Source organism: Microtus oregoni, unplaced genomic scaffold (assembly GCF_018167655.1).
Source record: "Microtus oregoni isolate MIOR12 unplaced genomic scaffold, Mior012 000072F_ref0000427, whole genome shotgun sequence".
NCBI lineage: Eukaryota > Metazoa > Chordata > Mammalia > Rodentia > Cricetidae > Microtus > Microtus oregoni.
Genome location: NW_024543979.1, coordinates 4,111,135 through 4,137,796, shown reverse-complemented (window position 1 = coordinate 4,137,796; position 26,662 = coordinate 4,111,135). Strand labels below are relative to the sequence as shown.

Below are 26,662 nucleotides of genomic sequence, written 5' to 3'. Positions count from 1 at the left end.
ACGTCACTAATACTTTATAAGATGTATATCAGATACAAACCCACAATATCAATTAAATATCCATTATTTCCTCCATAATTCTCGATTCTTTAATAATTTGTAATCCCTGAGTTGAAGGAAACACTGCAGTATGTCTTTTACTAGGACAGCGCATGCTTCAACTTAAGCAAAAGACAAACAGGCCTTTAGCAGAAGGAAAAAATCTATATACAGACTAAACAACCACCTAAGATGGTTATGGGCTTAGGGCTGGGGGTATGTGAGCAGTTCTTTGCTGTGTGCACGGGGGGGGGGGGGGGGGGGGGGGGGACCTGATTTTGATCTAGCCCACATAAAAGCCAGGCTTCGTGAGGAGACTTGTAATTGTAGCTCTGTGGTGATTGGGGTTGGGGGAGGGGCAGTGGTGTAAGGTGAGGTGGGGATAAGCAGATTCCTGGGGCTTGCTCTTTAGTTAGAAAGTTTTGGGTTCAATAGAAGCCCTGTCTCAGAAAACAAGGTGGTGGTTGGAGAGATGCCTCAGCAGCTAAGGGCACATACTTCTTACAGGTTAGGTTCTGAGCCACTAACTCTAGGGGATCTGACGTCTTTGTCTGGCATCTAAGAGTACTATATTCAAATTCACAACATCATACTCCTCATCGATACACACAGTTAAAAATAAAAATAAATCTTAAAAAAAAAAAGGTGGATGCTCCTGAGGAACAACACCCAAGATTGATCTCTGGCTCCAGACTCACAGAGACGCGTATGTCTGCACACACAAGAACAAGCACCCCCTGCGCACACATGAAAGCCAATCTCTGGCCTCCAGCTAAACACAAAGGCACATGCGTCTTTGTACACATGAACAAGCATTCTCTGCACACACAAAGACAGCATTTCCTCAATTCTTTTACTCTTTACTCTAAATAGAAAGCATTATAAAGTCCTTTTCAAATAGCTATAACAAAGGACAATACAATTATAACAAAGAAATGGTAAATTATAAAGCTTTCACCCTAAAATATCCTAAAATAGTTCAGGATTTGGCTAGTTTAGTCTGCACGTAAGTTCTGAGGAAGCTGCGTCCATGTCCATATGTGTGTTTAGTTGAAAATCCATTTTTTCTCTTGCATGCACTTATGCTAAAATAGTTACTATCCTTATGTTGCAAACATAACTTTATTCAATTTCAATGTTTTGATTTTTTTTTCTGTGCGTGACTCAGATATTTTGGAGTCAGCTTGAACACAGAGTAAGAATTTACCACGTGCTGGGTATAGAGCACACCTTTAATGCCAGCACTGGTGAGGTAGTCCAAGACTAGCCAATACAACACAGTAAGAGCATGCTGTATGTAACATAGAAAGTTGATTTTATGCTTTTCAAATTAAAAAATGTAATAAATGCTTGTTTAATCATTTCATACTCATCTGATTCATCTATTTTTGCTAGGTCCATTTTATAGACAGCATAACTCAGACTAGGAACAATGCCTCAACTCCATAGACACGGAATGGTGACTTTAAATCTGTACACCTACACACCATGCTTTAGAAATGCAGATCTCAAACTATTTCAAACCAACGATGCCTGTCATGTACTCTGAAACCTGTTTTGGAAGCTGGTGGTCTAAGTTCACCTGGTACCAAGCAAGGTCACCTCCCTGAGCTTGGTGTGACCCACTACTTCTGAGACCCACGAGCCAGCCATTCCCTGAGGCCTCCAATGAGACAACACACATCACAAAACACTGCCTGACCCTGAGGGTTAGAGTTAATACATGCACTGTGGAGTGCTTGTGTAGGAGGATGTGGGCATCTGTAGGGAGGACTTGAGCGTGCTGTAGGGAAGAGGATTGGGCATGCTGTAGGGAGGACTTAGGTGTGCTTTAAGGAGGACTTAGATGTGCTGCAGGGAGGACTTGGGCATGCTATAGGGAGGACATAGGCATGTTGTAAGGAGGACTTAGGCTTGCTGCAGGGAGGACATAGCCATGCTGTAGAGAGGACTTTACAGCACACTCTGATTGGAGTTTTGATAGAAGACTGAACAGAAACTGACAGAGGAGCTAATGTGGCCTAGATGCAAACGCTTGGCAGTGGAAATCAGACTTGTAGAATGGTTTAATAGCCCTTCTTTATTTTAAGATACAACCTTAAGTATTTTAATTCATTTATTCTCTCAGACACACACAGATTTACTAACCTTCCACATTCATGGCTTCTCTCAGAACCTGAAGCTTCTTTTGTCTCTCTCGAATTCGGTCCAAGGCACTTGATACTGCAGAGGAGGTTGGTGTGTCTCGAGTGTGATATACTGGCTCCGCTCTCTGAGGCCCAAAGACATCCAAGGCAATGCTTCCATCAGAGTACCTGGCCTCCTTCTTTCTAGGAGTGCTTGAAGTCCGTCCTGTTACCGCCTCAGGGTCACAGTGCTGGGACCTGCCAGTCTCTCCAGAAACGTCCCTGTCAGCCGTACAAAGCAAGTCCATGGATGAAGCCCAGACCTTTTTCTTAGAGAATGTGTCGACTCCAGGGAAAGCCCTTTTTTGCGGACTGCTAGTTTTGAACTGGTAAGGGGAACAAACAGTCTCAGAATCTTCATGCCTGGAATTATTATCAGATGGGATATCCTTGAAATAATCTTCCTCATCTTGTGTGTCTCTGATGGACAGAAATCCCATAGATTTACTAAGCCCTTTGTTAAGAAAAGTCTGATGAGAGAATGGAGCCTTGTGTATGTCTAGTACATCAGAAGTGGAGCTTCTTCCTGGAATGATAAGAATCTATCATGTATGCGCAGAATTTTTAGAAAGTCAGCAAGAATGTAACCCACCACGGATAAAGCACAGCAGTTCCCTAAATTATCCACGTGTAGGATCAGAGACGAAATGACGACGGTAATCGTGAGTGTGGAACACGTGGAAACAGAGCATATAAATCATTGAGGCCAATGTCTCTTTGCTCTGCTTTGGCATGATGGGGCCCTTGTGCATGCAAGAACTGAACCACTGAGGGATGCCTGCCTCACAAGGCCTCTCAGGGAACAAGGACTGCAGCACTGGGGGATGCCTGCCTCACAAGGCCTCTCAGGGAACAAGGACTGCAGCACTGGGGGATGCCTGCCTCACAAGGCCTCTCAGGGAACAAGGTCTGCACCACTGAGCTGCCTGCCTCACAAGGCCTCCCAGGGAACAACATAAATAGCATATTGAACCTGCGCTTCCGAGTAGTACTATTTCCATCAGCAGAAGTAAACTATTTGGTTTTCAAACAAAGACAAAAGCTGTTAATAACATCTACTTTTGTAGAATGGTAACTGTCCATGAAATTATGGGGATAATATAACGCATAACATACTCTTTTAACTTGTAAAAATATAACTTAAAGTATGTTTCAAGTAAAAAGTCCTGGTATTTCTGATCCTTTAAATAAATGTTTGATTTAAGAATATAGAATTCTTTCTATTCTGCATAGGAAGAAAACTGCAATACATGGAATTACCAAGTTCGAGAAAACTTTACCGTATCTGAAACTGAGATAACTTCCATCTAAATTGTTAAAGAAATTGTCATGCCGGACTAGAGACTGAAGTTCCTTCCTTAGAATGGAATGCACACCGTTTTCTAGCTGCAGCAGCAATGCTAGCTTTGTCTCAAGAGGTCAGTAGAGTTAAAACCAGGTATGTATCCTGTGGGTTGTAAAGGTCAATGGGGACACACCAGAAATGTCCATTCAGCTACATCAATTCTATGAATCAACAGACTCAACAACCAAAATGGTCTTTGTTCAGTACTGAAAAAAAAGTTGGAAATATTTTGAGGTTACTACCTCAATAGCCCTAAATATTGACAACTTTCTCTGACATATTATGTGATTTCTCCTTGAAAATAAACATGCTGTAAAATATGACTAGATCCTTCTTAGTAACAAGGAATGGCTTTCGAATTCACTTCAAAGCAATAACTATAAGCTTTAATTCCTTGATAACAAATGTACCTTAAAAATATGAGGAAAAGTATATTTAAATCAGTTGATGCAATAAATAACAATACAAATGCTAAGTGGTTTGTATTTCATACCCCTGTAAACATGGATCTAATTCAGCATAACTACAGACAGCTTCCATACATGAGGTACTGGATCTACTGGGCACTAGGAAACATACTCTCCCGCACCCAGGCAGATCATTACAAAATTTACCTTCTACCTGAAGGCATGGCTGTGTCACAGTCCTTCAGGGGTAAGTAACATTGTTACACAAACTACATTTTGAAGCTAGCAAATTTAAAACTGTATAGACTTCAAGACAAATATATTCTAGTAAGCTGACAGAATACATAAGCTAAAAAGTAAAGAACTGAGGATCCGAGGATCACGAGCCACATGCAAATGCAGCCATCCTCAGTGGCCGGAGCTGGAAAACTCAAGCAGGGTATGCTGACACACCACAAGTCATGCACAGCCACTCTGTTCCTTGATATGGTGTCCACTCCCGCATCTCCTCGGTTTCCAAATCCCCCACCTTCACTGGCATCCAGCTGACCCCGCCTCTTTCCCACCACGGAGGAGCGCCTTCTCACCTTCCCTGGCTCATGCCACCCACCCCAGGGTCTCTGCTATGGGCCCTTACAGTGCCAGGGTTTCTCCCTTTGCATTGAGCTGTTCCCATTAGGACACAAATGCCATCTTTCTCAAAAGACAGACAAAACCAAGACAAACTCCTCCCATTCCCTCACCCCTTTACAGCTGCTGTCTCTCCAGTTCCTCACTCTTTATTCACTATGTCCTCTACTGGCTCCAGCTACTCCACATCCGGGTGGCCCATCACACACCACTAGCGGCTCCACATTGCCTAGCTCAGCGACTCTGCTCCAGGTGAAGGCCTTTCTCTTTCAAGCCTGGCTCCCCTGCTGAGGCTGCTTGTCCCTCTCCAAATCCTTTAATGTGTGTTCAAATGTTGGGTTTCCTCATGTATCAGGTTCAGAACTCCTTTTTAGTCTTTTCCTTATAAAATTTTATTAATATTAATAAAAATAAAAAATATGGCCTGGATTTGAAAAACTCCCATGTTTTCTTTCTTAATACCTATCTTTTTGGGGAAGCTCCAGTCTTATGCAACTGGAGATCCTGCTACCATGCCTGAGGAGCACCTCAAACTGTCCAAGGTTCCAACTCGTCTTGTTTTCTGCTCCCAGTCTTTCCTAATACTGGTTACTCAAAGCGGAAACATGGGCACGCTCCTTACATGACTCATCCTCCTTAGCTTCCTCAGCAATTCTGTTCAGAATTCTCAAAGACTCCTCACTTCGTGTGTTAATTTCCAATTCCATCACATCAAACCCAATTAATGACGCTGGGCGGCAAGTTCACTGTTGTGCCCTCAGATTAGCTGCTTCGATGAACTCCATCTTTTTCCAATGTCAATTCCACCACGTCACTGACCTGCTCAACTAATCAGACAGCCTATCATTCATGAAATGGAAACCTCCCAGCCTGCACTTGGTACCTCTTTTCTCACTTTATCCAAGCTGCAGGCTCTCTGTTGACCTCTTATAAATAAAATATACTTTCCTGCCTTTTCTATTCCAGATCTTTCTCATGTCCAGTTTCTTTGCATTCAATTTTTAAAATCTTTTCAAAAAAACTGATTAACTTACTTATCTTTATGTGTATGGGTGCTTTGCCTGTATGTATTTAAGTGTATGACATGTGTGCAGTGCCTCCAGAGGCAAGAAGAGGGTGTTGGATCACCTGGGACTTGAGTTACAACAAGTTGTAAGCCACTTTGGGATGCTAGGAATTTAACTTAGGTCCTATGGAAGAAGCCAGTACTTGTAACTGCTGAGCCATCTCTCCAGGTCCCCCACAGTTTTATTTTACATGGGACTTCCTAAAAGTAACCAACCCTAATGTCACTGTAATGTAAACAAAACACTTACCAAATAGATTGCAAGTCTCTTCGACTTGTAAGAGCTAAGTACATGTCTGTGTTAGACTGTTAGTGGTTACTAACAATACATTAGTTGGTCATGGTAGCTCCAGGAAGCATGTCTTCTCCCTGGCCACACAGGCCTAAAGGAAATGCGACTACACACCTTTCAGGAGTTGCCGATTTACAGACAGGGTCCTATGGTTGTGATGAAAATAAATTAGATACAGAAATATTTCAGTATATATCTAGTTAAAGTCCAAAAGGCTAAGGCCAACATAGGTTACATATTAAAACCCTATCTCAAAGAAATCAAAAGTGGGGCTGGGGAGATGGCTTAGTGGTTAAGAGCACTTGCTGCTCTTACGGAGGAACTGGGTTCCGTTTGCAGTTACTACATGGTGGCTCACACTGTCACTCAGTTCCTGGAACCCTCTTCTGGCCTCTGCAGGCGAACATAGCGGACATTGAGGACTACTGAGAACTCAAGAACAATGGCAATGGGTTTCTGATCCTACTGCACGCACTGGCTTTGTGGGAGCCTAGGCAGTTTGGATGCTCAACTTACTAGACCTGGATGGAGGTGGGGGTTCCTTGGACTTCCCACAGGACAGGGAACCCTGATTGCTTTTCGGGCTGGGGGGGGGAGGGGGACTTAATTGGGGAAGGGGGAGGGAAATGGGAGGCGGTGGCGGGGAAGAGACAGAAATCTTTAATAAATAAATGAATTAAAAAAATAAACATGTGGTATACATATAAGCAAACATTCACACACAAAAGAGGAGGACAGCAGAAGAAAGGAGCTATAAGGGCGGCAACGAGAAGGTGGCATTGGCTGGGGATGGAGGGGATGACTGACAGGAAAGAGGGAAGGAAAGATAAAAAATATTATGAAGATTTAAAAAAACACAAAGAACATACTGTATAAACTTACTTAAAATATGTGCATGCATACATTTGTGTATACACATGCACACACATACATACATACATTTTTAATCGAGTTATGTCACATGGTGCCCCCAAGAGCTATGTAAATCTAACAAAAATTCCAGCATCAGGCATGGGAACCCCCATACCTCCTGAATTGCTGTTTGAGGGAATACCTGAGTCTCCCAAAACAATACAGGCTATTGACACTGCTCAATGTTACCTTCCCCAGAAACTGAAAAGTAAGACCCTCCTACTGCGGACACCACACACTTCAGACACAGGACTGTGAGGAATAAAGCTGAAACTGACCCAGGAAGTCACTCTGACGATTGGCTTTTTCAGCACAGGAAGGTGCTATGAAGCTTGCCTAGTATGAGGAGCAAAACCTACAAACAAAAGGCTAGTGTGAACTCTATGAGCCACAGTGACTGGCCTGGCAATTATCTCCAAAGGTGCAACAGTGGTTATTTCACTGGGGGCAGCCAACAGGGAGGGAATCATGCTCGGTGCTATAGACACAGCCAACCACAGGTGACTGGAGAGCTCATAAACCCCAGAGGAAAGCTTGCTCCTGCCACCTCCCTAAGCGTATGTAATTGCAAACTGCAGCCTACACACTTATTCTCATGTTCAGAGATAAGCGTAGTAGCCCTCATCCCTCACCAGGGGAGCTTCTTTTTTATCACAAACTGAGACCACTACAGGGATCCCCAGCTGGTCAAAATGCAGAGATTAAGTGTGTCTTCGAGGTACCTAACCCTAAGAGGGCTGTTGGCAATGCACTCCTTCCGCTGTACCACTCACCCTGACACACTTACCCCTTCTGCTGTACCACTCATCCTGACACACTTACCCCTTCTGCTGAACTAGCACTGCACACCGGACTGACTGATCTACTGTAAAATTAATACATGACTTTATTATTTTGTCACTTCCATTGGCTTTCTATACCCTTTCCCCAAGCAGAACAGTAAGAGACTCGGTCTCCTTTGGTTTACAGCTATGATATCTTACAACACAGCTTCCAAGAGAATGAGGGTTGAGTGACTTGATTATAAAACTTTTAAAAACCAGTTTAGGTGGCATCATTTAGCAGAAAGACTCCTATCGAGAGACTGTGGTTTTAATGTTTTCTTCCTAATCAACCCATATGCTTGTGCAAGCCGGTCAATCTGCATGTTTCTCATTTCCTCCAGCTATAACATGTGGGGTGATTTAATGTTCCCTCTTTTTTTGAGACGACAGGAGAGGAGAGATAACTCACCTTAACTATTCTGAGTTCTTTGGAACGAAGGCATAGGTACCAAATTTTGTCTCTTTTCTATCTAAATTGTTTTCCTGGGCACATAATTATCTACCAAGAGGGGATTTAAGAGTTCTTTTGAGAGAAAATAATGAACCCAGAGATCAGAAGGTTTCCACAGAAATCTTAGATCTGCTGTTGAATAGAGTATGACATGTTCCACAAAGGATAAACATCTTCAGGAGGACCTAAGCTCAATTTACAGACACAGATTACCACCAATTATAAGCATCCAACTTTAAAATGAAGCCATAAACAATCTCCTGGAGAGTGTACATTTTGCTAAAATTCAAATAGGGAGCAATAAATAGAGCGAACAGCTACAAATAGAAGATTTAAGAAAATCGGGACAAAGTGGCACACACATTTAATCCAGCACCTGACAGCCACAGGCAGGTGGAGCTCTGTTTTTGGAACCAGCCTGGCCTACAGAATGACTTCCAGGGCAGATAGGGCTATACAGAGAAAACTTGTCTTGGAAAAGAAACAAACAAAAATAGATTTAAGACCATAAAAAGTCTTCATGGAGTATATTCCCAACTGTTTCAATTCAACTTATATCCTATCATTCCCCTCTTCCCTCTCACACACAGACTCAAAACGTCAGTGGGGGCTGCTGAGTTCCCCACTGTCCTTAAAAATGAACTGAAATTCACAGAAAACAGAAGCCGAATTGTCTACATACTCCTGGGGTTCTGAAGCCATCACCACTTATATGACAGTGGCGTGGGTTTCCGCTAACACTTGGCAGGAAATGCTTGTGTTTTGGGTGTGTGGCTAGTGAAGCCATGCTATCAGGACCGGCAGTGTGAAGTAACAAAGGAGGGGCAGACAGCCCACAAGTTCAGGACTTGACTTTGCCACAGATTTCAGAAGCAAGATTCAAGGTCATTCACTGACACACAAAGTAGTAAGTGGTATTAAATTAGCAATCAAACAACAGATACAGATTATCCATGAACTGACTTGCTTCTTTCAACCCAATTCTGTATCTCACTGCCCAGCCTACTGCTTTCTTTATGGAACTTTGATCAGGATCCCAGTGCACTGAAGCTACGGTCCATGGACATTTCTAACTGGTGAATAATGAGGAGACTCTTCACTAGCAACGTAGGCTCACAGGGTACGTGGCTACCGGTGGCCAGGAACTGAACAAGCGTATCCAGAGAACATCAGCATCCTAGAAGAGGATCTGTTCTTTGACAGCTAATTATTTTCCCAGTTTTAAACCTCTGAAATTAATATATGCTAACGACACCTGACTGCTAATCGCCTCTGACTTGTGGGCATGTAGTCAGCACCCTTTCATTGCTTCAGTTCTGTTGAGGTGCTGAAGACTGAAAAGGGAACTTCAAATGGCTCCGGTACAATATTCTCACTACTGTGTAAATGCTGGCCGAGAACACCAGAGGTTCCTCCTCCACTATCTTCCACCAAAACATGGCTGCAATTTCTACTCCAAATGCAATTGAGAGAAAAGCTTGATTCTTATTTTTACACTCCAAAATGGAAGTAGAAAAACATCTGGTTTACCCTGAGTGACGAACTGTAAATCTTTACAAACTCTCTCCAGTTTGGACAGAGGAGGGATTTGACCCTACTCTCACAGAATATAATCAATATTAATGATTTCTGTTAGTCTGTAAAAATTAGCTGCGCGGAAACAGCCCATGAATCAGAATCCTAAAGATCTAGTAAACAACACCACTGAGCAATTTTTAGTATAAAATCAGAGTCATAAATAAAACAGATTAAAACTTATTTTCAAACTTGTAATGCTTTATTACAATAAGAAAATGGTCAAATAATACAAGCCAAGATGGTGAGATGCTTTCTTTTTTGAACTATCGCTCACCCAAGGTATGAGACCAGTGAAATAAGAGAAGTCTAACATATTTCCTTATGAAAACACTAAAAAGTCAAACTATGAAAACAGGAAACTACATTTCACTGTCTAACATTTTAATAAAATTCTTTCTCATGCTTGAACAATCAACACATACTCATTGAACATTTACAAAATAAACTCAACAAAATATATCAGCAGGTTTTTTCTTTATGTTCTAGAAGCTAAACTCACATAATTTCTTACTTAAAAGCAATAAATAAACCACTAGTTAGGCTATGCTACAGAGTAGATACAAATTCAATTAAGCCTCTGACGTGGGACTCCTCTCCATATACTGTGAATATGTTTTATTCTCCGTATACTGTGAATATGTTTTATTACCAGTGGTTAATGAATAAAGCTGTTTCAGTCAATGGCTTAGCAGAACCAAGCTGGGTGGGGAAATCCAAACAGTGATACAGAGAGAGTAGGCAGAGTCAAGGAAATGCCATGCAGCTATCTAAGGAGAAAGACGCCAGCCAGAAACTTACCTGGTAAGCCACAGCCTCGTGACAATATACAGGTTAATAGAAATGGGTTAATTCAAGATGTAAGAGCTAGCTAGAAATATACCTGAGTCATTGGCCAAACAGTGCTGTAATTAATATAGTTTCTGTGTGATTATAAGGGTCTGAGTGGCTGGAAAATGAATGAGCAATCTCCGCCTACAAGTCTCTAGTTGCTACCCCTGAAATACCATATGACAATTAGTCTCTGGAACATTAAACTGTGAAACACAGATGGTAATAAAACGTGCTGTGTTAACATTTCACAGCCTTTAAAATTTCCTAAGCTAAGCACGGCAGGACAATTTTCCCCTAGTAGAACCTTGATGGACATGGAACAGACAAAAAGCTATCATACCATTTTTGGGAGGTCTTGAAAGAACATAAAACATCTAAAAGAATTAATCATAAATATATAAAATAATACTTATTAAATCAGCAGGTAACATAAACGTTAACTGCACAACACAGCCATTTAATTGGCACCAGGAGCGGACAGAGGGAAACTCCAGGAAGACTGGAGACTGAACAGGAAAGAAAAGGGCAGGGGTATAGAAGGTAGGAGGCGGGGGAGGAGGGGCACAGATGGAAGAAATTCAGGGCGGAAAGGGGGAAAGAAAGGAAGTGGGGAGACAGAGCGAAAGGCAAACCTTGCTAGTCTAATATCTCACTTACATGCTCAGGATGAGTCCTTAAAAAAAGACTGTTGTAGCTTGCTACTGACACTCAAAATAATTATCATTATTCTGCTCTAAAGAGGAGAGTGACTAAAACCGATGAGTCTTTGCACTAACGTCCACCTTGTATTTTAGTTTAAATCCTAGTACAACAAACAGCCTCTTTCCCATACAGCATGTGTCCACACAGCCGAGGGAATGAGGACAGTAAAGGAAACCCTAACAAAAAGGACTAAAAATACCTAAACTGCTATCAGACAAAACTCACTTTGTACTTTTTATCCACACATAAATAATATTAGAAAAGAATCTTGATCTAACTAAAAATGAATTTACCATCATGAAACAAAAGTTAAGATACTTCAGAAACAGTAACAACCCTCACTTACCACAAAGGAACAGTAACAACCCTCACTGACAAAGGAACAGTAACAACCCTCACTCACTGACAAAGGAAACACTCTTTGTGCGCTAACCAACTGGAGCCCCACCCAGAACCCCTCAGACACACATGGACTGCTCCTCTTGACTTCAGGAGAAGCAGAGCCCTGGTTTAGAGTACACTCTTTATGCTTAAAAGGTTTCTGGACTCTGCAAAGAGTCCAGATAATCAAGGGTCTATACCTTAATTTTACAAGAAAGCTTTCTCACAAGGTTGTCTTATTTTCTTTGTTTTTTAAATAAGCTGGTTTTTAAATATGCTGGTTGTCTGGTTAAAGTAAAAACCAGGAATGCAAATTTTCTAACTTATTTTATTAAAGTGTAGACATTAAAACATGTTTTATTTGAATATACTTGTTATCTTTACTTTTTTCTTTGAACAAAATTCTTGCTAATATTTATGTTACCATGACTTTCAACAATTTTTCATGAGGAGTAAAAAGAAAGTAACAAAATTAATCTACAAAATCAAAATTTATCTTTAAAAGAGCCAAGCCTGGGGGCTGGAGAGATGGCTCAGCGGTTAAGAGCATTGTCTGCTCTTCCAAAGGTCCTGAGTTCAATTCCCAGCAACCACATGATGGCTCACAACCATCTGTAATGAGGTCTGGTGCCCTCTTCTGGCCTGCAGGCATATACACAGACAGAATATTGTATACATAATAGATAAATAAATATTTTTTTTAAAAAAAGTTTTTTTTTTAAAAAGCCAAGCCTGGTTCTTAGCACTTAAAAAAAAAAATCCTATTTTTGCCAGGAGGTGGTGGTGCATGTCTTTAATCCCAGCACGCAAGGCTACACAGAGAAACTTGAAAAAAAAATAAAAAAGAAAAGGAATTTTAAAATCCTATTTTTATATCTACTTTTTATCTCAAATATTTAGAATATCCATGCATTTTTTAAAATCTTATTACATAATCATTATAGATCCATTATATATAAGTTACCACCAAATAACCAACCACTGTTCATTTTTATTCAGCAGGCATCCTATAACCGATGGCAGTGTTTGACAAGTGCAAGCTACGACATACTTACTTGCGAAATAACTTTAGTGACTGGCCCTGAGAGAGAACTAGAAGAAACGACTCTGGCTTCAGGGGTGTCACTGTTCGTTCCTAAACACACGCCTGTGCTTGGGTCATGCTTTATGGCCTAACTTTAATATTAAATACCTTGATAATGTATGTAGATGATGGTACTGATGGAAAAACACCGGGAAGGGAAAGATATGTGCGGCAGTTCTGAGCACTAATCTTTTTACGTAACTGTAATGTTTATTTAGTATTGTGCCTGGTGTTTGTCTCTGTTCCCTGGCTTCTACTCTGCATCCTTATATTCATATGGGCCACAGGCACAACTTACTGGATTTCTAAGCCAGAAAGCACATTTTCACAGACAAGAGAGTAGCATTAAGGTCTAGAAAGTTCCTATTACCACACTCTTACCTGTGGGTAATCCTTTTCCTCTCAGTCGGTCTCGAATAGCCTGGCTTCGATCAGGCTTTTGTTCACTGCTACGGGAAAGCTGATCCGTCTGTACACAGGTAATCAAAAATCAAGTTTGATAAAAATAATCTCCCCTCCTGTCAGTGACTGTCACAGCACAGCATGCTAGCCAATCTGGAGGGTTCAGCGCCAAGCACAGAGACTCCACAGCTGACTGTAATTCCCTGCTCTGCTAAGACCTGTATGCACTGGGACTGGCCAGTCCATCTCTGAAGAGAAGCAACAAACAGAATGCTCCACACCTGGGGACTTGGGCTCAAACTGGCTAGTTCTGAAGGCAGGATCTTGAGGTATTCTGTTTTTCTCTTCCTAATAACTATTCTCATCTCTCAAATAAGATTTATAGTTTTAAAGCTACATTAATTTTGTATTAGAGAACTTCTTCTGGTTGCACTTATACATTGAGAACAGCATTTAAATTATTTCAGAAGTAATTTCCTTGATACTGTCTGTCAGAACTGCATAGCTTGCTAAATTTTTTAACTGGATGTGCTGACCACTGACATTTAAACTGATGTTCCATGAAATCTTCTCTGTAACAAAATACTTTGGCACTCTGAAATTTCAATGGCAGTATTCATAGATACTTATGTAAAATAAGCACAAATTGAATCAAACTCTATGTTATATAGAATAAAAAGTTAGAGAATATCGGTTTATTTAGATAATCAAAAGCAGGACAAATATAGATTCAAACTGAAAACAGAATAGTGATGCTATGTTAAATGTCGTGTCCACGCTTGGATCTATGCACACACATTTTATTATTTCTCCATAACAGAAGTTAGTGTGTGGATCACAACTCCGTCTCAGGTAGCACGGTCATGATTCAAAGCAGTTTAGTTCCTATCTAAAAGAAGATTTAGATGGAAGTATTTGTGAAATGATGCAGTCCTTGAATTACATAAATGGTATCAGTGCAGACCACCCCGACTGTTGGGGGACAGGAAAATGGTGACTATTATACATAGCTGTGATTGCCTGCTTTGAGGGAGTTACTAACAGCAACTGTTGTTAATGAACAGTGTATGCCCGGCATGGCTCAGTACACTACACGTTATACCTGATCTTCATAACAATTACAGATGCTCCGAAAGATCAACTCCACAGTCAGAAGTGCCGGAGCAGCTGGGCTACCTTCACAACTGTCTCAGGTAACAGGGATGGTAATCATATTTTATAGTTAGTCAAAATTAAGGTAAATATATTGTTTTTTTGGGGGGAGGTTTTTCAACAACCATCTTTTATTTATGACGAAAAGGTTTTCCAATGGGATCTATGCAAAGTCTGATACTGACATTTTTCACATTGTTTTAACAGTTGACAAAAATAAAGGAGACATCAAAAGAAATGTTTGCATGGATTCTGTTGAGCTGGGGAGGGTAGACGGACATCTCTCTAGAAAAATAACAATAGCCTGAAAGTAAATATATTTTAATACTAGAAGAACCAAGGCACTGGAGTGCTACCACAATAGCCACTTGTGGAAGGGAACGGCAAGATCTTGGGGTCAGAGCCACGCAGCTTCCATCCGTGTCTCTATCATGTATCACCCATGTTTTAGCAGCTTTAGTTGTGTTTTTTAGATGAGCATACAGAACTGAAACAAACTAAATAGAATGGGAGCAGCCATAGCAAGAGAACTGCACCCATCAGCCCTTCCCAGCACAGACTCTAAGGTTCAGGGGGGACAGCTCACATCTGTTTAGGAGAGCCGAGTTCATTTCTCAGCAACTGGCAAAATGTGTGGAATATGTATATATTCCGTTCACCTGACAGTATCCTGGTTAAGATGGAGAAACTAAACCTCCTGAGAACGAGGAATTAAGAGGAAGCCAAATCCGGGGCCCGGCCAGCGAAGGGAGGAGGACCGATGGACACCAGAGAGCAAGAATGTGTAAGGACATGCACCAGCCAGAAAGCCAGACACCAGTGACAGGAGGAGCACTGATGGACACCAGAGAGCAAGAGCAGGTAAGGACATACGCCAGTCGGAAAGCCAGACACCAGTGACAGCCCCGACAGAGAGAACAGGACAGAACAGCCTAAGGGAAGAAGAGCAGAGATGCGATTATTATACACGGATTTTACTCTTTAGTTCTTTACATCTTGGATGAGAGAAAAGGGAGGCACCCAAGACTCAAGCAGCAAGAGAACCAGACTCCTTCCCACCCGAGAATGGGGAGAAGTTAGAGAATTAGAGGGATCCTGACAGTGAGGGGGAAGAAATAGGTCTAGAAATAGAAAGCACAATAAGAATTCTGACACTCATTTTGTGTATCAATGCGTTTCCTCAAGGCAATCGATTACAATGATCTGCTAAGAGCTCTGCAGAAGAGACCAGAGGGGGAAACTAGGGGAGGGCAGAGGACTCCCAGGGTGACAACTCCGTAGTTGTTCTGGCAAAGTTCTTTAAAAATGGATGGCTTTCATAAAATGTGGGAAACTGCATAGAATTCTAAATTTTAAAGTACTATTTGGAGTAAACAATGAATATTAAAACTATTATAACTTCCTTTTTCATCCTTAATTTTGAAAAGCTATAATAAAAAAAACTTGTGTGTTATTGAATTTCAAAATATGACTGTGTTTTCAACTGTAGCTTACCCCAGAAATATTTCCCAGAACCAGCTTTACCAACTGTTTCACGTAGGAAAACGAAGGCGCACAGTTGCTGTTCCTAATGTGGGCGCTGCAGGCATCCAGGACAGTCCGCACGGACACTCGAGCATAGATGACGTCCTCACACATGCCTAGCAGGATGCTGTTGAGATGGTCTCCCAGCCTGATGGGCTGAAAGGAAAAGCCATTATAGGAATCTCAGGAATCACGCATTATGTTTGGAGGAAATGAATTAATTCTTTTCTATTGGCAATTATGTCTGGCTGACCCATGTGACCCCAAAACCTTTAATATTAATAGAAGGAAGTTAACATGGCTTCCTAAATAAAAGTGTAATTTTTAAAAAAACGTTAATTTTGTAATAAAGAAATGGTAGATTCTATTTTTGTTTTTATTTGACAGGGTCTCATTGCACAGCCCTGGCTGACCTGGAACTAACTGTCTCTATATACCAGGCTGATCTAGAACTCACAGAGACTCCTGCCTTATCTTCCAAATACTGGGATTAAAGGTGTGCTCCACTATGCCTGGCAGAAGTGAACTTCTTTGATTAGTTAAATATATTGAGAAATAGAGACAGTGCTTCAATATTCAGTATTCATAAGATATATTTTTCTATATAATTTGATATTTGTATAAGATGGAAGAGTCTAGATATTAAAATGACTCAAGAGCAGCTAAATGAAATGGGGTTCTCATTTGTCTGATGAAACAGAAACCAGAATGTGAAATTATGTTTGTTAATTAACTTTTAAGTTACTACATCCAAATGGCCAATAAGCACATAAAAAGATGGTTAGCATCACTATTCACCAAGAAGTAAAAAGAGAAAATATAAAAGCATACTGCTGGGCTGGGGGTGTAGCTCACTATAAAACACCTGCCTGGAAGGTCTGAGGTCCTAGGTTTAATCTCCAGTACCTCCAAAAATGTATTTAACAGACTAAAAGTCTAATAACAGTACACACTGGACAGCCACTGCTGTCCATGTCTAAACTTTAGCAAAGGCTTCTGGGTAACTGGCAACTCATCCACTCAAGTATGACTTTATCCCTCACGTCGCAGCTTAGATGCAATTTCCTTTAAAAACCAATTCTCACTCTGGGATCTAACGTGAAGACCCAGCCTTTTTCTACTAATGGAGCATTCATTTTGTTATGTTCTAATTATCTGTTTAGCTGTCTGTACCTTCCAGTAAATTCCACAGCTATGGCCAAGAGCAAGCCTCAATTCTAGTGTTTTCTCTGATGATACAAGATATACACATTAAATACTTGCATTTCTAAAATGGTAATAATTTTGATAATTTCTATATCGTGATATATATATAAAGTATGACTATATTATTTTGTATCACTTATATTGACTTTATTTCCAGTTGTTAGAAAATAACACAAAATGCTAACTCTAGACGACTACATTTTATATGACAGTTATATTACATGACAAATGACATCAGTATCTCCAGTAACAACTTTCTCATATGTATTTACAGAATTGAAACTAAAGAGAGAAAGAAAATAAACAAAAATTTCCAAAGAGGAAAATTAGATAGAGCAAAGTTGAATTAAGCTTGGGATTCTGGACAATCAACAACAACCAAAAAAATCTGCTTTTGTATTTCTAAATGACTAAATAAAGCCAGCTTTTTCTTCCTCTTCTTTGTCCCCTTCTTTTTCCTTTTACTTGGTATGTGCGTGCATGTGTGTGCGCAGCTATGTGTGTGTGCTCTTTGTGCTATGTGAGTGCTCTCACAGGTATGTGTGTGCGTGTGTATATTAGGGGTCTTGTACTATCCACTTCCACAGTGTCATTTGAGGAAGGCTCTCCCACTAAGATTGTAGCCACCCATCAGTCCCATGGCTGACCACTGAGCGTCAGGAATCTGCCTATTCCTATCCCCCAGGAACAAGGGCTACAAATATGCTTGGCCGTTCTGCTTTCATGCATGTGACAGAGATCCAAACACAGGCTGCCATGCGTGTGAGGCAAGCAATTTCCTGTCTGAGCCTTCTCCCTAGCCCTAAATGAAATTTTAATTAGAGATTTTAGGAATAAGAAAAAAATACTAAAACTGGCCCAATGATCTGAATCCAAGACCCGAGAGTTAACCTCACAGTGTGTTTCTGCTACAGTCGAAGCCATGAAGTGGAATTCTGACATGCCAACAGCCCAAAACTAACAAAAGCTCCCCACTACCTCAAAGGGATGAAATGGATAGAGCCCCTGCCTTCCCTACCACAGGCTGACTGGGCCAGAGGCGCCATCTCTGCTACCACAGGCGACAGGGACAGATCTGCAGATCTGTTACGGTCAGTGCAAGACTGACTTCACCAGACATTTACACCCTGATCCTCAACCAGCGGCTGGTAAGAAATGAGGGATTCGCCTAGTCACTGAGCTTTCTGGGGAGAGTCCGGCTCCATCACTCAATCTTGGCAGTGAATGCTACAATCCTTAGAATATCTTCAGTGAGTTCATCAGCTCTCACTGTGAGCCCATTCTGACACTCTCACTGTGCACACGTGAACAACACACAGTATAAAACACCTGTGTGCCTGGCAGCATGCTGGAGAACACACACAACCACACAAAAGGGCTCTGTAAAAAGTGTAAATATGTATCAATATGAAAATACCACAAATGTGAAGCTTCACTTACTTGACTTTGAGGTACTTCATGATCAGCCCCCCAATACAACGTCATTCCAAGAGAATAAATATGGATCTAGGAATACAATTTTTTTACAAAAATTACCTTATGGTCAAATGAAAAATTTAACAAGTAGTATACTTCCTTTGCTCCCAAGAAAGCTTAACACATAATTTGAGAAAAATCATTTTACATCTTACATAAAAGCATAGGAATTTTAAAATAAAAAAAAAGAGTAAACACACAATCCCTGTTGCCATTCAGAGTCCACTTTCAGTAAGTCATCATTTTGTAGGCTTTCACTGAGTCTCTTCATGCAAACTTAAGCAAATGTGAGTAGACATGCTTAATCCTCTTTACATAACATTTAAAATGTACTTTACAAACCTTGCTTCCCCCCACCCCCACAACCACCCCACTCCCACCCGAGACAGGGTTTCTCTGTGTAGCCCTGACTGTCCTGGAACTCGGCCTCCCTAGCCCTGGGATTACAGGTGTGCACCACCTTGCCAGGCAGCTTCGCCTTTGAATTTACCACAGAGATGTGTCTGTCAACTGTTGGAGAGTCTGTCCTTTCACTGCTACAGGGTTTTGTTGCTTATTGCAGTACTAGTTACTAAGGCTTTTCCAAACTTTGAGACATGTTCCAGGAAACATTGTTTTTTAAATGCAGACATTTCTCTTGAATTGGTTTTACAATTATGTGAAAACTATCCTGTATACAACCCCCAGCATGCACAAGCGTTCGTGTGCATGCGCGCGCGCACACACACACACACACACACACACACACACACAGTGAGAGAATCATATATCTATATAGAAAAATTTTATCATTTTCTTTTTTCCATATTCTTTTTTTTATTAATTTATTTATTTATTAAAGATTTCTGCCTCCTCCCGCCACCGCCTCTCATTTCCCTCCCCCTCCCCCGATCAAGTAAGAACTTGGAAGTTTATCATTTTCATTCAACTAGTAACACAGAGGAGTTTCCACAGAAGATTTGGCTATTTGCCAATCTGAAGAGTAAGGGAGGAATCTAACTGGAGTTTTGATTAGCATATCTGTGGGTTTGGGAGAGGACGAGCCGGAGGAGCAGGAGGAGGAGGATCAAAGGACTTTTCTCTCATTTGCTAGACAATAACCTACTGTGGTGCGGACGGGTTGCTTCTAGGAAGACTGGAGAGAGAGGGCTGATAGGCAGGAGATGGGCGTGTGCGGTCAGCAGGAGGCGGAGACCAGAGGTTCACACTAGTAAAGGATCCTAGAAAAGGCTGCCTGCACATTCTGCAGCTGCTGCCCTTGCTGCCACCAGACTCTGTCAGTGGTTCTCACCCCTCCTAATGCTGCGACCCTTTAACACAGTTCCTCATGCTGTAGTGACCTCAACCGTAAGTTTATTTCTGTTGCTATTTCGAAACTGTAATTTTGCAACAGTTATGAGTCATGTTGTAAATATCTGATATACAGAAGATCTGCTGAGAACCCCAAAGGGGTTCAAATCCACAGGTTGAGAAACACTGCTCAAGATGCTTCCAACATACACTACATACCACTGATGTCCAGGAAGTTTCCAGGCTTTAACCCTGGACTGAGGACACTGAGGCAACCAGATCTGCGACTGAGCAACCACGAGGTTCTGGGTATCTCCAGTGTGCAGATGCCCCTTGCTGATTTCCCAGCCCCTACTGCATCTAAACCACTCTGTAAGTAAGTCCCCTTCCTGATAAGTACACAGCCTACAGGTTCTGCTCTCCAGAGAGCCCTCCCTAACATCATGAGAGGGTTTTTATTTCTACAGGGGAGTGGGGGTGGAGGGGACCTTACTTCAGGTTTTTCTTATTTTACTGTCTGCATTTTAGGCGGTTCCTATTTTCTAAACTTTGTTTTTAAATTCTGTAACCTGTTTCCAGTTCTCTTTTTAGAAAATGGTAGAAAAAAAACCTATGTGCAAATAAAATACTGACACTATTCTTACAATGTGACAGTACTTTAATCTAGTTCTTACACTGCCACCTAAATTTGTTCCCAGTTTATGGATTACAAAAACTGTTCCACTTTCAAATATTTTCAGTACTTCCAATTTTTCTTTATTCTAAATTCTTCCTAATGACTTTTACGTTCATCCTGACTCACCTCCCCCTCAATTCTACAGTCAGACTCCTAGGTCTCCTGTCTGCAGGGATGATGTCCACTACAACTAACATTTCAGCACCTGGCCTAGCCTTTTCTCTTTTTCTCTCTTTTCCGTGTGTGTGTGTGTGTGTGTGTGTGTAACCAAAATTTTCTTAAGCATTATTCATTTTAGCAAGAATGTGTTATCTTTTTCAATAAAAATGCCCACTAGCGCTAAGCCAGAGATGATTTTTAAATGGCATACATCATATGAATAATGACATACATCATATAAACTCTTTTACACAGGATGACACAGTCTTTCTTAGATGATACAGGTAATTTAATGTGTATCTCCAGTGAAGCAGTTAGTTAATACCTCCTGGTCCACAGAGAGCCTGTCTTACAAGTCCGACTGTATGTCTCAGCAAGTAGCAGAAGGGATTTACTGTATGTCTGCTGAGTTCAGGGTAATGGGGCTAAGACTCACACAGCATCAGGCGGCCTAATCACACAGCATCTCTTAAGCCGCATTTCAGCTGCATTTCAAGAGGCTATGCACAAGGAGCTTTTCAAAAGCTTCACATAAAATATTTGTTCATAGATTCGGTATAAAAGATTAATTGTAAACTCATTGTTTTCTCTGTATAGCCCTGGCTGTCCTGAAACTCCCTTTGTAGACCAAGTTGGCCTCGAACTCACGGATCTGCCTGCCTCTGCCTTCCAAGTGCTAGGATTAAAGTATGTGCCATCGCTGGCTGGCTATACTTCTTAAATATGTCAAATGACTTGTTTTCTTTTTCATAGTTTTTAATTTTTTTTTTAATTTTTGAGGTTATAATTCCATTTCTCCCTCCCCTTTTGTCCCCTCCAAAGTCTCTCTCTCATGTGTTCCTCCTCCGTTTCCTTCACATCCACGGCCTCTGTTGTCACAGTTGATTATTACATACATATTCCTCAACAGAGCCTGCTCGTGCTATAGAATGTTACTCTTCTTAGGGATGACCAGCTGGCACTGGACAGTCAGCTGGTGTGCTCGTCCCCGGGACGGCCACCTCTCCCTCTCCCAGCTCTCCTCGATTGCCTGCAGTTCTTTGTGTAGGGTTGAGGCCTATTCCATCCACTTTAGCCTGAGTAAGGCAAAAATGCTCAGGCTGGCCTGAAACCCACCAGGTAGCCTAGGCTGGCCTCAAACTTAGAGCAATTCTCCTGCCTCTGCCTTCTTAATGCTAAGAGTACAGGTGACAATTTCACTAGCAGCAAATTCCCAGGTGGTGGTGATGTGTGTGTCACGGGTGAGGGATCGCTGGGACAGAACACAGGGACTCAGTATCAAATTGGACAAACAGGCTTTTCGTAAATATTCACTAAGAAAACAAGGCCCATGAAGCAAGTGCATGAGGGTGCACAGCAGATGCTGTGTAAGAAGGGCTTGGGGTGCAGGGATCAGTAATGCCCGCTGGACGGCAGCAGAGATGGCCTGCATGGAAGGCCTCACTGGCTGATGAAGGCAATGAGCAGAGGGGGGCACCACGGTGCGGAGAGTCTCTCTACCCCTGCGTGCTTCCTACAGAGAACAGACCACAGGGGAAAGAAAAAGCGATGTTGTCCTTGGAAGTTCTCATTCACCTCAGACATTTTCAACATGCTGTGTGCAGTTAATTTGGTGTTTTATATCTGTCTGCTTTTGCTGGTTTTCACCATGTCTGCTTCCGGTCAGCACATCAGTCTTTAACGTTCCTCGTCTTCAGCCTTGTTCCTGGCCAACCCATTCCCTAACCTTTAGTTGGCATTTTGAAAATGTGTATGATCTTGTCCCTTCCCTGTTTAAAGTCATGTGGCCCCATTTTCCTTGCATGAACTACAGACCCTCACATAGCCTTTGGGGACTCACATGTCCACCTTATCTCTGGGCAGTCTACCTCACAGTGCACACTTTAGCCATCAGAATTTATTTATGATTCACCTTTTAAAACATTTTTCCCAAGTCAAAATCTTTTCCTGAATAATATATATACATTTGAGTTGTGTATCTCTCTCTCTCTCTCTCTTACACACACACACACACACACACACACACACACACACACGCATACGATTATTTGAAATTCAAAGGATTTTTCCATGGACGAGTGAGGGGAGTCCATTGCTTTGACCTGCCCTACTTCTATCAAAATAACAACAACACAATAAATGAAGAGTTGATATTTACCTTTTCGACATCTGAGAGGGAAGTTAGCGAATGGTTCTGAAGCACTTCTGGAGCAGTGAACGCTCGCAGGTCCTGGTTGGAGATGTTTTCATCTGTAAAGGACACACTGCCAGAGGGCAGCAGCAGCAGCGACCACGGGGAGATGATGAAGCCAAGGGCGGCAGGGTCAGCAATGCTCACTGGTTGGTGTAAGCCCCAAATGAAAAGAGGAGAAATGACAACTGTTTAAAATCAGAATTAGAAGACACTGTAGCCACCTCACAGATGTCCCAGTTTAACTGCACAGACATTACTGTGCAGTTTTATCACGAAATGAATATGGTATGAGAGCAGGTGTCTCCTAGACACAGCTACTATCACTGTTCACAGTAAAGCCTTTAATCTGGCTTCATCACTTACATCTTGAAGGCAGGTCGTAGAGACTCGTCATAAAAGTTAAACCCGGTTATACTGATACACAGAAAAGGAGAAGGGTCAGTACTTCTCCATTTTCTGATTAGGATTCTTTTGAGTGCTCAGTGAAAACTATAATTTCAAGACACTGTCTATAAGCATAAAACCTTGTGAATAAATTCTAGAGTTCACTGGCCTTCCCATGGCTTATTTGCAGATGTTGTATCAGAAAGTTAAGAACACGTGATTCAGAAAAGGGCTTAGGGTGTGCGAGGAGAGGAGGACACACTGCCCTTCAGCATCTTCCTCTATGGCTCTCTCGGAACTTTGGGTTGACTGATGGGCTATATGACAGCTGGCCAGGACTGCCCAGAAACCTCCTGCCTCTGCCAACCAACGCTGGGCTGACTGACCGGCTATGATGGCTGGCCAGCACTGCCCAGGAACCTCCTGCCTCTGCCGACCAGTGCTGGGGTTATAGGTGCATGCTACCAGACTTGTTTTATTTTGTATTTTTTACATGAGTACTGGGAATCAAAACTCATGTTCTTATGCTTCCGGGTTTCAAAATGCCATCACGAAAGGGAAATTCCGCATTGTAAATTCATAAACATTTACACATAAATAAATAAAAATGTAGGCCAGTTAGATGGCTCGGTGAGTAAAGGCACGTGCTGCCAAGCCTGACACACTGAGGTCAATCCCTGTGTTCCACGTGGTGGGAGGAGAGAAGCAACTACTGCCAACTGGCCTCTGACCTCCGCACATGGGCGGTGGCACACGGAAACCCTACACGTATATAGAAACGCACAAATAAATAAGACATGACTTAAAAATAAAAAAATAAATTCCAGCCAACGTACATATTGTTTTTCTACTAAAACTTAGGCAGAGGTATCACTCAGAATCTTAAGATGTTGAGACACAATAAAAGAGTGTGAAAGGAATTCTTTTCAGATTGCCCACTCAGGAAAAAACACTAGTTGACTGAAGCCAATGCATTCCTATCTGTAAGGAGTCAGAGCCGAGCAGCCAGGCTGCAGCAGCAGGTCAGTGATAACAGAACTTCCTGGAAGATTAGACAGGATGAGAGGAGGAGCAAAATCCAGATGGTGTGACGGTTTGATTTAAGTAACTGAAAAATGATGTCACATCAGCCTCAACACAGGAAACTACGGATAGCAGGCTGGACATGGGAGCTGGAAGGCGCTGGCAGAAATGAGAACTCTTCTTTGGGACTTACAGAGACCTTTGAAAATATTCTAAGGGCGATTTCAAGTAAGCAGTTGGATTTGGAGTGTGGGGTAATGTCACGGCTGGATTACATTGTGGGGAATTGCTGATGGATGGAATGGATGCTGAAAGTCATGAGATTTGAAGACCAAGGACTGAGTCTTGGGGTATTCCCACCATGGGGACTGAATGTTTCTTCCAGCAATCCCTGAAAGCAGGGTCTCACCTCCTCTCTAATATCATCAACACTGCGAGTCTTCACACTGCTATCAGTTCTTCATGGCCTTTGGCCAGCTCCACACTACCAAGGTCTGAACTTGAATTGGGCATCTGGAACTCTAAATGTCAATTCTTTTAGAAATAGTATTCTTATTTACGCATTGATGTTTTCATACATGCATCTGCTGTATTTTTTGATCTTATCTATGCTTTCCCCTCACCACCTCCCTTCACCTACCTCTCTCTAGCACCTACCCACCCGTCTCCTTCCTGACTTCCTAAATTCTTTACCATTATTACTATTGTGGTCATTATTCTTATATTATTATCCTTAGGTTCAGTTAGAGCTGACCATATGTAAGCAGGTGTAGACTATCCACTGGGGTATGGGTAATCTACCAGTAACACAGGGCCAGTTCTTAACAGCCTTTAGTTTAGAGACAGTCCTTATAGTTTCTGAAAATCTGCCTCCATTCTGAATGGAGACTGTTAAAAATCAGCGCAAACACAGAGGCATGAACACTACCGAGAAGTCGAAATGCTCAGAAGAGGGCTGGCTGGTCTCATCCTCTGCCCACAGACTGCTCTACCCTGTCTTCAGCACGGTAGACTAAACTAGAAAGTCCCGAGGATGAAATGACCCACTGCCAGTCTGGGGTGGGCATGGGGCATAAGGCTAAACCTAAAAATTACTGAGCAGGTGAGACGCTCAGCAGGTAGAGGTGCTTGGTGCCAAGCCTGAGGGCTGGGCTCAATTTCAGATGCATGGTGGAGGGAGAGCTCTGACTCCTGAAAGTTACCCTCTGACCTCACACCTGTGCCTCCGCATCATTAAAGGAATACATAATGTAGTCGTTTTTATTGAAATGAAGAAATGTATTCATTCACCAACACAACCAACGTTACTCACACCTACTATTATAGGAAAAATATGTATTTAACTTTCACCTTATACAACTGCTGTTTGTGCATGTTTATAAAATATCTAATGTTTATTAATAACCTTAGCAACTACATGTTTTAACATAATATGATCAGTACTGTAGGTCATTTACTATGAGACCCCCCCCCCCCGATGACTACTGAGGAGACAGAGCATATATAAATAAGCAGAAGACAAATGCATAAAACATCTGACAAACAGATAATAATACAAAAGGTGGTTTGTGGACAAAAAACATTACCTCAACCACAACGCAGACAAAATTCCTTTCTTTCTTCTTTAACCCTATGTGGCCTTTAAAATGAGAGTGAGCACAGGAGTACCACTGAGGGTGGGCTCCAGAGAGAAAGTCAGCTCAGAGACAGTCAGGAAATTGAGTCTAGAGAGGGAAGAGCGGCAATTTTGGCAGAAGAATGGTAGCAAACATGGAGAAACTGAATTATAAAGTGGAGGGGGTGGCATGATCTTGCTCTTTTAAAAACATACAGAAAAGCCACAAATGTTTCCAAAGTGATTTTACAAGGCCATGTGATAAACCCGGGGCAGGAGGACCACAGAACACATCGCTGTCGGTTTCTACAACATCTATGTGACATTTAAGTGCTAGATTCCTAGGTAATGTAATCAAACCACAAACTGTATTCTTTGTTTAGTTTTTTATGATTTATTTACCTTTATTTTATGTGCATTGGTGTGAAGATCCCCTGGAACGGGATCTTCAGACAGTTGTGAGCTGCCACGTGGGTGTTGGGAATTGAACCCAGGTCCTCTGGAAGAGCAGTCAGTGCTCTTAACCACTGAGCCATTTCTCCAGCCCCACAAACTGTATTCTTAAATAATTATAAAAGCTTCTGTAAACCTACATGTGAGGGAGTGTAGGAGCTGTGGCTGGGACCACTCTTTAATTCCTACTTCCGGACAACTAAAAGGAAAGAATCTAAAACAAATGTTTTCAAGATCCTTCAAAGAATGTTTGCAAAGTAATATTTAAAAAGTAGATTCCAGAAGCTTACAGTGTTATGTCCTGCATTTTAGCCATGTGCTGACTGTACTCCAAGAATGCTATTATTATGAAAAAGTAAATCTGATAAACATTCCCAGCA

At 41.7% G+C, this 26,662-nt stretch overlaps 1 protein-coding gene across 6 annotated transcripts in view; it reads right to left on the bottom strand.

Moving 5' to 3' along the window:
• Ptpn13 (protein tyrosine phosphatase non-receptor type 13) overlaps positions 1 to 26,662 on the bottom strand; it is a 192,181-nt gene that overhangs the window by 110,794 nt on the left and 54,725 nt on the right. For 4 of the 6 annotated variants that reach the window (XM_041642029.1, XM_041642031.1, XM_041642033.1 and 1 more), the window contains exons 3-7: positions 22,772 to 22,950; positions 18,453 to 18,518; positions 15,777 to 15,962; positions 13,110 to 13,197; positions 2,188 to 2,751 (exon numbers count right to left, since the gene is read on the bottom strand). In XM_041642029.1, coding sequence (XP_041497963.1) covers positions 2,188 to 2,751; positions 13,110 to 13,197; positions 15,777 to 15,962; positions 18,453 to 18,518; positions 22,772 to 22,950 — 1,083 coding nt within the window. Of the gene's footprint in view, positions 1 to 2,187; positions 2,752 to 13,109; positions 13,198 to 14,941; positions 15,299 to 15,776; positions 15,963 to 18,452; positions 18,519 to 22,771; positions 22,951 to 26,662 lie in introns of those variants that run through there. The other 2 variants (XM_041642032.1, XM_041642035.1) reach the window with 2 other exon arrangements.